The following is a 13,092-nucleotide window of genomic DNA, read 5'->3' as shown; positions in this document are numbered from 1 at the left end:
CACCTCCCACTCTTCTCATGCCACAAGCATCTTTTGCGCAATCCATCACTGATTCCCTAAATACATCCCATTCCTCCCCCACTCCCCTTACTTCCATTGTTCTCACCTTTTTCCATTCTGTACACATATATATATTATCCCTGGGGATAGGGGAGAAAGAATACTTCCCATGTATTCCCTGCATGTCGTAGAAGGCGACTAAAAAGGAAGGGAGCAGGGGGCTGAAAATCCTCCCCTCTCGTTTTTTTTTTTTTTTTTTTAATTTAGGTTAGGATGTTTCCTCAAAGGCCCAGTCTTCTGTTCTTAACGCTACCTTGCTGAAGCAGGAAATGGCAAATAGTATGAAAGAAAGAACATATATATATATATGAAGTCTGTTGGGGATGAGAGAGCTTGGGAAGTGAGTCAGTTGTTGTTCGCTGATGATACAACGCTGGTGGCTGATTCATGTGAGAAACTGCAGAAGCTGGTGACTGAGTTTGGTAAAGTGTGTGGAAGAAGAAAGTTAAGAGTAAATGTGAATAAGAGCAAGGTTATTAGGTACAGTAGGGTTGAGGGTCAAGTCAATTGGGAGGCGAGTTTGAATGGAGAAAAACTGGAGGAAGTGAAGTGTTTTAGATATCTGGGAGTGGATCTGGCAGCGGATGGAACCATGGAAGCGGAAGTGGATCATAGGGTGGGGGAGGGGGCGAAAATTCTGGGGGCCTTGAAGAATGTGTGGAAGTCGAGAACATTATCTCGGAAAGCAAAAATGGGTATGTTTGAAGGAATAGTGGTTCCAACAATGTTGTATGGTTGCGAGGCGTGGGCTATGGATAGAGTTGTGCGCAGGAGGATGGATGTGCTGGAAATGAGATGTTTGAGGACAGTGTGTGGTGTGAGGTGGTTTGATCGAGTGAGTAACGTAATGGTAAGAGAGATGTGTGGAAATAAAAAGAGCGTGGTTGAGAGAGCAGAAGAGGGTGTTTTGAAGTGGTTTGGGCACATGGAGAGAATGAGTGAGGAAAGATTGACCAAGAGGATATATGTGTCGGAGGTGGAGGGAACGAGGAGAAGAGGGAGACCAAATTGGAGGTGGAAAGATGGAGTGAAAAAGATTTTGTGTGATCGGGGCCTGAACATGCAGGAGGGTGAAAGGAGGGCAAGGAATAGAGTGAATTGGAGCGATGTGGTATACAGGGGTTGACGTGCTGTCAGTGGATTGAATCAAGGCATGTGAAGCGTCTGGGGTAAACCATGGAAAGCTGTGTAGGTATGTATACTTGCGTGTGTGGACGTATGTATATACATGTGTATGGGGGGGGTTGGGCCATTTCTTTCGTATGTTTCCTTGCACTACCTCGCAAACGCGGGAGACAGCGACAAAGTATAATAAAAAAAAAAATAAATATATATATATATATATATATATATATATATATATATATATATATATATATATATATGAAAAGTTTTTATCGAGGATGTAAGGCATGTGTACGTGTAGGAAGAGAGGAAAGTGATTGTTTCTCAGTGAATGTTGGTTTGCGGCAGGGGTGTGTGATGTCTCCATGGTTGTTTAATTTGTTTATGGATGGGGTTGTTAGGGAGGTGAATGCAAGAGTTTTGGAAAGAGGGGAGAAAGAATACTTCCCACGTATTCCCTGCATGTCGTAGAAGGCGACTAAAAAGGAAGGGAGCGGGGGGCTGAAAATCCTCCCCTCTCTTTTTTTTTTTTTTTTTTTAATTTAGGTTAGGATGTTTCCTCAAAGGCCCAGTCTTCTGTTCTTAACGCTACCTTGCTGAAGCAGGAAATGGCAAATAGTATGAAAGAAAGAACATATATATATATATATATATATATATATATATATATATATATATATATGAAAAGTTTTTATCGAGGATGTAAGGCATGTGTACGTGTAAGAAGAGAGGAAAGTGATTGGTTCTCAGTGAATGTTCATTTGTGGCAGGGGTGTGTGATGTCTCCATGGTTGTTTAATTTGTTTATGGATGGGGTTGTTAGGGAGGTGAATGCAAGAGTTTTGGAAAGAGGGGCAAGTATGAAGTCTGTTGTGGATGAGAGAGCTTGGGAAGTGAGTCAGTTGTTGTTCGCTCATGATACAGCGCTGGTGGCTGATTCATGTGAGAAACTGCAGAAGCTGGTGACTGAGTTTGGTAAAGTGTGTGAAAGAAGAAAGTTAAGAGTAAATGTGAATAAGAGCAAGGTTATTAGGTACAGCAGGGTTGAGGGGCAAGTCAATTGGGAGGTAAGTTTGAATGGAGAAAAACTGGAGGAAGTAAAGTGTTTTAGATATCTGGGAGTGGATCTGGCAGCGGATGGAACCATGGAAGTGGAAGTGAATCATAGGGTGGGGGAGGGGGCGAAAATCCTGGGAGCCTTGAAGAATGTCTGGAAGTCGAGAACATTATCTTGGAAAGCAAAAATGGGTATGTTTGAAGGAATGGTGGTTCCAACAATGTTGTATGGTTGCGAGGCATGGGCTATGGATAGAGTTGTGCGCAGGAGGGTGGATGTGCTGGAAATGAGATGTTTGAGGACAATATGTGGTGTGAGGTGGTTTGATCGAGTAAGTAATGTAAGGGTAAGAGAGAAGTGTGGAAATAAAAAGAGTGTGGTTGAGAAAGCAGAAGAGGCTGTTTTGAAATGGTTTGGTCACATGGAGAGAATGAGTGAGGAGAGATTGACCAAGAGGATATATGTGTAAGAGGTGGAGGGAACAAGAAGTGGGAGACCAAACTGGAGGGGGAAAGATGTAGTGAAAAAGATTTTGAGTGATCGGGGCCTGAACATGCAGGAGGGTGAAAGGCGTGCAAGGAATAGAGTGAATTGGAACGATGTGGTATACCGGGGTCAACATGCTGTCAATGGATTGAACCAGGGCATGTGAAGCGTCTGGGGTAAACCATGGAAAGTTCTGTGGGGCCTGGATGTGGAAAGGGAGCTGTGGTTTCAGTGCATTATTACATGACAGCTAGAGACTGAGTGTGAACGAATGGGGCCTTTGTTGTCTTTTCCTAGAGCTACCTCGCACACCTGAGGGGGGAGTGGGTTGTTATTCCATGTGTCGCGAGGTGGCGATGGGAATTAATAAAGGCAGACAGTATGAATTATGTACATGTGTATATATGTATATGTCTGTGTGTGTATATATATGTGTACATTGAGATGTATAGGTATGTATATTTGCGTGTGTGGATGTGTATGTATATACATGTGTATGTGGGTGGGTTGGGCCATTCTTTCGTCTGTTTCCTTGCGCTACCTTGCTAACACAGGAAACAGCGACAAAGCAAAAAATATATACATAATTCCTGAGAATAGGGGGCAAAGAATACTTCCCACGTATTGTAGAAGGCGACTAAAGGGGGCAGGAGTGTGGAGCTGGAAACTCTCCCTTCCTTGTATTTCAATATCTAAAACGGGAAACAGAAGAAGGACTCAAGTGAAGAGTGTTCATCCTCCTAAAAGGCTTAGATTGGGGTGTCTGAATGTGTGTGGATGTAACAAAGATGAGAAAAAAGGAGAGATACATAGTATATTTGAGAAAAGAAACCTGGATGCTCTGGCTCTGTGTGAAAAGAAGCTCAAAGGCAAAGGAGAAGAATGGTTTGGAAAAGTCTTGGGAGTAAAGTCAGGGGTTGTTGAAAGGACAAGAGCTAAGAAAGGAGTAGCACTACTCCTGAAGCAGGAGTTGTGGGAGAGTGTGATACAGTGTATGAAATTAAATTCTAGATTGATATGAGTAAAAATGAAAGTGGATGGAGAGAGATGAGTGATCATTTGTGCTCATGCACCTGGACATGAAAAGAAAGATCATGAGGCAAGTGTTTTGAGAGCAGCTGAGTGTACGTATTAGCAGCTTTGGTGCATGAGAATGGGTATTAGTGATGGGTGATTTAAATGCGAAGGATGAGTAATGTGGCAGTTTTGTGGGTATAAATGGTGTACATAGGGTATCCAGTGTTGTGAATTGAAATGGTGAAGAGCTTGTGGATTTGTAAGCTGAAAAAAAGACTAGTGATTGGGAATACCTGGTTTAAAAAGAGAGATATACATAAGCAAGTATATGTGAGTAGAAGAGATGGTCAGAGGGCATTATTGGATTACATGTTAATTGATAGGCATGTAAAAGAGAAGACTTGTGGATGATAATGAGATGAAAGGGGCAGCTGGAAGGATGTTGGATCACTATCTTCTGGAAACAAATGTGAAGATTTGTTGAGGTTCTCCAGAAAGAATAATGTTGGGGAGAAGAGAGTGGTAAGAGTAAGTGGGCTTGGAAAGGAGACTTGCGTGAGGAAGTACCAGGAGAGATTGAGTGTAGAATGGCAAAAAGTTAGAGCAAATGATGTGAGGGGAGTGGGTGAGGAATGGGATGTATTTAAAGAAGCAGTGATGGCATATGCAAAAGATACATGAGGCATGAGAAAAGTGGGAGGTAGGCAGATTAGAAAGGGTAGTGAGGGGTGGGATGAAGAAGTAAAGTTGTTCATGAAAGAGAAAAGAGAGGCATTTGGATGATACTTAAAAGGAAGGAGTGCCAATGACTGGGAGATGTGCAGAAGAAAGCGGCAGGAGGTCAAGAGGAAGGTGCAAGGGCTGAGAAAGAGGGCAAATGGGAGTTGGGGTGAGAGAGTATCATTAGACTTTAGGGAGAATGAAAAGATGTTTTGGAAGGAGGTAAATAGCATGCAAAAGACAAAAGAACAAATGGAAACATCAGTGAAGGGGGAAAGGGGAGAAGTGATAACATGTAGTGATGAAGTGAAGAGTTAGAGTGACTATTTTGAAGGTTTGCTGAACGTGTGTCATGACAGAGTGGCAGATGTAGTGTGAGGTGAGGGTCAGGGAGAATAATTTGGTTAAAAGAGAAGAGGTGCTGAAAGCCTTGTGGATGATGAAATCTGGCAAGGTGGTGGGTTTGGATGGTATTGCAGTTGAAATCATTAGGAACGGGGGGTGACTGTGTTGTTGATTGATTGGTAAGGATATTCAATGTACGTATGGATCATGGTGAAGCACCTGAGGATTGGCAGAATGCATGCACAGTGCCACTGTACAAAGGCAAAGGTGGGTGTTCAAATTACAGAGGCATAAGTTTGTTGAGTATTCCTGGAAAATTGTATGGTAGGGTACTGATTGAGAGGGTGAAGGCATGTACAGAGCATCAGACTGGAGTGGAGCAGTGGTGTTTCAGAAGTGGATGAGGATGTGTGGATCAGGTGTTTGCTTTCAAGAATGTGAGAAAAATCTAGAAAAACAGATGGATTTGTCCGTAGCATTTATGGATCTGGAGAAATCATATGACAGGGACGATAGAGATGCTTCGTGGAAAGTCTTAAAAGTATATTGTGTGGGAGGTAAGCTGCTACAAGCAGTAAAAAATTTCTATCATGGATGCAAAGCATGTGTACAAGTAGGAAGAGAGGACAGTGACTGGTTGCCAAAGAAGGTTGGTATACAGCAAGGATGTGTGATGTCTCCATGGTTGTTTGATTTGTTTATGGATGGGGAGGTATATGCAAGAGTTTCAAAGAGAGGGTAGAGTATGCAGTCTGTTTGGGATAAGAAAGCCCAGGAAGTGAGTTGATTGCTGTTCGCCATTAATACAGCACTGGTGGTTGATTTAAGTGAGAAACTTCAGAAGTTGGTGACTGAGTTTGGAATAGTGTGTGAAAGGAGAAAGTTGAGAGTAAATGTGAATAAGAGCAAAGTTTTTAGGTTCAGCAGGGTTGAGTGCCAAGTTAATTGGGATGTAAGCCTGAATGGAGAAAAATTAGAGGAAGTGAAGTGTTTTAGATATCTGGGAGTGGACTTAGCAGCGAATGGAACTACAGAAGTGGAAGTGAGTCACAGGGTGGGGAGGAGGTGAAGGTTCTGGGAGCAATAAGGAATGTGTGGAAAGAAAGAACCTTACCTCGGAGAGCAAAAATGGGTATGCATGAAGGAATAGTAGTTCCAACAATCTTATATGGTTGCAAGGCTATAGATAAGGTCATGCAGAGGAAGGTTGGCCCGTTGGAAATATTTGAGGAAAATATGTGGTGTGAGGTAGTTTCATCAAGTAAGTAATGAAAGAGAAAGAGATATGTGTGTTGATAAAAAGAGTGTGGTTAAGAGAGCAGAAGAGGGTGTGTTGAAATGGTTTGGGCATATGAAAAGAATGAGTGAGAAAATGTTGACAAAGAGGATATACAAGTCAGACATGAAGGGGACAAGGAGAACTGGGAGACCAAACTGGAGGTTGAGGGATGGAGTGAAAAAGACTGACCAAACTGGAGGTGGAGGAATGGAAAGAAAAAGATTTTTAGCGACCAAGGCCTGAACATGCATGATGGTGAGAGGTGTGCAAAGGAATAGAATTAATTGGAACAATGTGGTATTCCAGTCAAGAAAGGCTGCATTCACTTACATCCATTCATTAGCTGTCTGCAATGCACCAAAACCACACCCTCCCATCCACAACCACAAACAGAAGGCTAAAAGCAGGCATCCCAGTTTAAATATAATTCAAGAGAATTCTAGTTGCCAGGTAGATCACTCCCCTGAAGCAAGTAGGTTGTTGAAGTAATCAGTGCACTAGATAATGACTAGAAGGTAGGCTTGAAATAAGTGAGCCGATGCTATCAAGGTATCATTGATGGGTGGGGAAAGCTAGCATTACCCAACCAGTTTATCAGGGTGTTACAAGGTCCTACCCTTTGGGTATCTAAGGAGTGTATCACTGTTCAATGAAAAACTGAAAAGGAGAGAAATCCATCACTGCATATGGTGCCATTTCATAATTCTCATATAATATCAGTAACTATCAAATCAGCAAATATATAAAATGCTGATAAAAAATGTTCTTCAGAAATCGTTTCCTCTTCAAATAAAAGTGGAAACTTTATTGGTCATTTACCTGCAAACAAAAGTTGAGTCAGCAACATTCGGTGAATGGGTAACCTGCTTGTACTTAATTGTGTAGAAGGCTGCCCCTTCTTGTCCCTCCATTAACTTCCACGATAAATGGATGCTGGTCTGTGATCGAGGGTCTGCCTCCAACTGAAACAAGTAATACAATAATGTCTTAACCATCAAACTGTATAATTGATCCAAAGAAACTATCTACTGTGCAAAAAAAAAAAAAAAAAATAGAAATAAAGATTCAGACAAGTATTTCCTTCACAGCACATAAGTATACTATTAAGTATTAAAGACAAACCCTAAAACACTAGTATACTATTCTCTATAATGGTGTGGTAGGATTTGAATGGAACTGTATTCAGGTGAAATGGTGGTTAGTGTAGGATGTAATTTTTTGAAGACTGATTTTATACAGATATATACTTACATAGGCATACTTAAGCACAATACATACTTTATATTACCTTCAAGCCATATATTTCATAAACTAATCTAATTACATGTACATTTAGTTCCAATGCAATTTTTCCTTTTTTGTACACAAAACTGTACTTTACACAATGAACAAAATAATTATATCACATAATAATACTAATAGCTACATGTCAACAAAATATAAACAATAAAACTATAGGCATTTCTTTGTTCTAAATCTAAACAAACCAAATCTTTATTTGATGATGATGTACATATGGTAAATTATAAATATAACTCAGGAGTGTGATATTCTTTCCAGGAAGAGTAAAGAGCTGTGCACTGTCAATTTATGATCATAGCCCTTGAAAGTTTGATTATCTGAAATGAGGATTGACCACAAGACATCCCTACAGTGTAGCAGTTAACGATCCAGACAAAGACGCATTCACACATCACCCAGGTTGAGTCCACATAGGTCTGAATCCTGCTCATGGCAGCCAGTCTGCATTGAGCATTGAATCTAAGTGTTCATCTTCCCCAAAAGGATGGTCAGTAAAAATGATACCTGGGATAGGATAGATTGTGTATACATATATTCATCTATTCATATTCATTATACTTAACTGTTATTTCCCGCATCAGTAAAGTGGTACCAGTAAATAGATGAAGAACGGCCGATCCACTTATATGCACACACATATATACATATGTGTGTGTGTGTGTGTGTGTATATATATATATTTTTTTTTTTGGCTTTCTCGCTGTCTCCCGCGTTTGCAAGGTAGCACAAGGAAACAGACGAAAGAAATGGCCCAACCCACCCCCATGCACATGTATATACATACGTCCACACCCGCAAATATACATACCTACACAGCTTTCCATGGTTTACCCCAGACGCTTCACATGCCCTAATTCAATCCACTGACAGCACGTCAACCCCGGTATACCACATCGATCCAATTCACTCTATTCCTTGCCCTCCTTTCACCCTCCTGCAAGTTCAGGCCCCGATCACACAAAATCTTTTTCACTCCATCTTTCCACCTCCAATTTGGTCTCCCACTTCTCGTTCCCTCCACCTCCAACACATATATCCTCTTGGTCAATCTTTCCTCACTCATTCTCTCCATGTGTCCAAACCATTTCAAAACACCCTCTTCTGCTCTCTCAACCATGCTCTTTTTACTTCCACACATCTCTCTTACCCTTACGTTACTTACTCGATCAAACCACCTCACACCACACATTGTCCTCAAACATCTCATTTCCAGCACATCCATCCTCCTGCGCACAACTCTATCCATAGCCCATGCCTCGCAACCATACAACATTGTTGGAACCACTATTCCTTCAAACAGACCCATTTTTGCTTTCAGAGATAATGTTATCGACTTCCACACATTCTTCAAGGCTCCCAGAATTTTCGCCCCCTCCCCCACCCTATGATCCACTTCCACTTCCATGGTTCCATCCGCTGCCAGATCCACTCCCAGATATCTAAAACACTTTACTTCCTCCAGTTTTTCTCCATTCAAACTTACCTCCCAATTGACTTGACCCTCAACCCTACTGTACCTAATAACCTTGCTCTTATTCACATTTACTCTTAACTTTCTTCTTTCACACACTTTACCAAACTCAGTCACCAGCTTCTGCACTTTCTCACATGAATCAGCCACCAGCGCTGTATCATCAGCGAACAACAACTGACTCACTTCCCAAGCTCTCTCATCCCCAACAGACTTCATACTTGCCCCTCTTTCCAAAATTCTTGCATTCACCTCCCTAACAACCCCATACATAAACAAATTAAACAACCATGGAGACATCACACACACCTGCCGCAAACCAACATTCACTGAGAACCAATCACTTTCCTCTCTTCCTACATGTACACATGCCTTACATCCTCGACAAAAACTTTTCACTGCTTCTAACAACTTGCCTCCCACACCATATATTCTTAATACCTTCCACAGAACATCTCTATTAACTCTATCATATGCCTTCTCCAGATCCATAAATGCTACATACAAATCCATTTGCTTTTCTAAGTATTTCTCACATGCATTCTTCTAAGCAAACACCTGATCCACACATCCTCTACCACTTCTGAAACCACACTGCTCTTCCCCAATCTGATGCTCTGTACATGCCTTCACCCTCTCAATCAATACCCTCCCATATAATTTACCAGGAATACTCAATAAACTTATACCTCTGTAATTTGAGCACTCACTCTTATCCCCTTTGCCTTTGTACAATGGCACTATGCATGCATTCCGCCAATCCTCAAGCACCTCACCATGAGTCATACATACATTGAATAACCTTACCAACCAGTCAATAAGAGTAAGTGAGCTTGGGAAGGAGACTTGTGTGAGGAAGTACCAGGAGAGACTGAGTACAGAATGGAAAAAGGTGAGAACAATGGAAGTAAGGGGAGTGGGGGAGGAATGGGATGTATTTAGGGAATCAGTGATGGATTGCGCAAAAGATGCTTGTGGCATGAGAAGAGTGGGAGGTGGGTTGATTAGAAAGGGTAATGAGTGGTGGGATGAAGAAGTAAGATTATTCGTGAAAGAGAAGAGAGAGGAATTTGGACGATTTTTGCAGGGAAAAAATGCAATTGAGTGGGAGATGTATAAAAGAAAGAGACAGGAGGTCAAGAGAAAGGTGCAAGAGGTGAAAAAGAGGGCAAATGAGAGTTGGGGTGAGAGAGTATCATTAAATTTTAGGAAGAATAAAAAGATGTTCTGGAAGGAGGTAAATAAAGTGCATAAGACAATGGAGCAAATGGGAACTTCAGTGAAGGGCGCAAATGGGGAGGTGATAACAAGTAGTGGTGATGTGAGAAGGAGATGGAGTGAGTATTTTGAAGGTTTGTTGAATGTGTTTGATGATAGAGTGGCAGATGTAGGGTATATATATAAATCCTCCCCTCTCGTTTTTATTTTTAATTTTCCAAAAGAAGGAACAGAGAAGAGGGCCAGGTGAGGATATTCCCTCAAAGGCCCAGTCCTCTGTTCTTAACGCTACCTCACTATAGCGGGAAATGGCGAATAGTATGAAAAAAAAAAAAAAAAAAAAAATATATATATATATATATATATATATATATATATATATATATATATATATATATATATATATTTTTTGCTTTGTCGCTGTCTCCCGCATTTGCGAGGTAGCGCAAGGAAACAGACGAAAGAAATGGTCCAACCCACCCCCATACACATGTATATACATACGTCCACACATGCAAATATACATACCTACACAGCTTTCCATGGTTTACCCCAGACGCTTCACATGCCCTGATTCAATCCACTGACAGCACGCCAACCCCGGTATACCATATCGATCCAATTCACTCTATTCCTTGCCCTCCTTTCACCCTCCTGCATGTTCAGGCCCCGATCACTCAAAATCTTTTTCACTCCATCTTTCCACCTCCAATTTGGTCTCCCACTTCTCGTCATTCCCTCCACCTATGACAGATATATCCTCTTGCTCAATTTTTCCTCACTCATTCTTTCCACGTGACCAAACCATTTCAAAACACCCTCTTCTGCTCTCGCAACCACACTCTCTTTATTACCACACATCTATCTTACCCTATTATTACTTACTCGATCAAACCACATCACACCACATACTGTCCTCAAACATCTCATTTCCAGCACATCCACCCTCCTCCATCCAACTCTATCCATAGCCCATGCCTCACACCCAAATAACATTGTTGGAACCACTATTCCTTAAAACATACCCATATTTGCTTTACGAGATAATGTTCTCGACTTCCACACATTCTTCAATGCTCCCAGAACGTTCGCCCCCTCCCTCACCCTATGATTCACTTCCGCTTCCAAATCCACTCCCAGATATCTAAAACACTTCACTTCCTCCAGTTTTTCTACATTCAAACTTACCTCCCACTTGACTTGTCCTGCAACCCTACTGTACCTAATAACCTTGCTCTTATTCACATATACTCTCAGCTTTCTTCTTTCACACACTTTACCAAACTCACTCACCAGCTTCTGCAGTTTCTCACACGAATCAGCCACCAGCCCTGTATCATCAGCGAACAACAACTGACTCACTTCCCAAGCTCTCTCATCCACAACAGACTGCATACTTGCCCCTCTTTCCAAAACTCTTGCATATACCTCCCTAACAACCCATCCATAAACAAATGGAGACATCACATACCCCTGCCGCAAACCAAAATTCGCTGAGAACCATTAACTTTCCTCTGTCCATGTATGTACACATGCGTTACATCCTCGATAAAAACTTTTCACTGCAGAAGCTAGTGACTGAGTTTGGTAAAGTGTGTGAAAGAAGAAAGCTGAGAGTAAATGTGAATAAGAGCAAGGTTATTAGATACAGTAGGGTTGAAGGTCAAGTCAATCAGGAGGTAAGTTTGAATGGAGAAAAACTGGAGGAAGTGTTTTAGATATCTGGGAGTGGATTTGGCAGTGGATGGTACTATGGAAACGGAACTGCATCATTGGGTTGGGGAGGGGGGGCGAAAGTTCTAGGAGTGTTGAAAAATGTGTGTAAGTCGAGAACGTTATCTTCGAAAGCAAAAATGGTTATGTTTGAAGGAATAGTAGTTTCAACAATGTTATATGGTTACGAGGTGTGGGCTATAGATAGTTGTGCAGAGGAGGGTGGATGTGTTGGAAATCAGATGTTCGAGGACAATATCTGGTGTGAGGTGGTATGACTGAGTAAGTAATGAAAGGGTATGAGAGATATGTGGTAATAAAAAGAGTGTGGTTGAGAAAGCAGAAAAGGGTATTTTGAAATGGTTTGGGCACATGGAGAGAATGAGTGAGGAAAGATTGACCAAGAGGATATATGTGTCAGACAGTTAGAGACTGAGTGTGAACGAATGTGGCCTTTGTTGTCTTTCCTAGAGCTACCTTGCGCATTTGTGGGGGGAGTGGGTTTTCATTTCATGTGTGGTGGGGTGGCGACAGGAATGAATAAGGGCAGACAGTATGAATTATGTTCATATGCATATATATATATATATACCTGTGTGTGTATATATACGTATACGTTGAGATGTATAGGTGTGTATATGTACGTGTATGGACGTGTAAGTATATACATGTGTATGTGGGTGGGTTGGGCCATTCTACCGTCTGTTTCCTTGTGCTACCTTGCTAACGCGGGAGACAGTGACTAAGTATAATAAATAAAATATATAATACATATATATATATATATATATATATATATATATATAGGTATGTATATTTGCGTGTGTGGACGTATGTATATACATGTGTATGGGGGGGGGGTTGGGCCATTTCTTTCGTCTGTTTCCTTGCTCTACCTCGCAAACGCGGGAGACAGCGACAAAGTATAATAATAATAATAGGGTGGGGGAGGGGGCGAAAATTTTGGGAGCCTTGAAAAATGTGTGGAAGTCGAGAACATTATCTCGGAAAGCAAAAATGGGTATGTTTGAGGGAATAGTGGTTCCAACAATGTTGTATGGTTGCGAGGCGTGGGCTATGGATAGAGATGTGCGCAGGAGGATGGATGTGCTGGAAATGAGATGTTTGAGGACAATGTGTGGTGTGAGGTGGTTTGATCGAGTAAGTAACGTAAGGGTAAGAGAGATGTGTGGAAGTAAAAAGAGCGTGGTTGAGAGAGCAGAAGAGGGTGTTTTGAAATGGTTTGGGCATATGGAGAGAATGAGTGAGGAGAGATTGACCAAGAGGATATATGTGTCG

General features: G+C 41.5%; 1 protein-coding gene across 1 annotated transcript in view; it reads right to left on the bottom strand.

Annotated features, from left to right (window-relative positions):
- The window catches only part of LOC139764751 (protogenin-like), a 1,310,239-nt gene that overhangs the window by 464,167 nt on the left and 832,980 nt on the right, over positions 1–13,092 (bottom strand). The window contains exon 21 of the mRNA XM_071691615.1: positions 6,909–7,051. Coding sequence (XP_071547716.1) covers positions 6,909–7,051 — 143 coding nt within the window. The remainder of the gene's footprint in view (positions 1–6,908; positions 7,052–13,092) is intronic.

Source organism: Panulirus ornatus, chromosome 51, assembly GCF_036320965.1.
Source record: "Panulirus ornatus isolate Po-2019 chromosome 51, ASM3632096v1, whole genome shotgun sequence".
Lineage (NCBI taxonomy): Eukaryota > Metazoa > Arthropoda > Malacostraca > Decapoda > Palinuridae > Panulirus > Panulirus ornatus.
The sequence above is the reverse complement of the archived record's forward strand: the minus strand, read 5'-3'. Positions and strand labels throughout refer to the sequence as shown.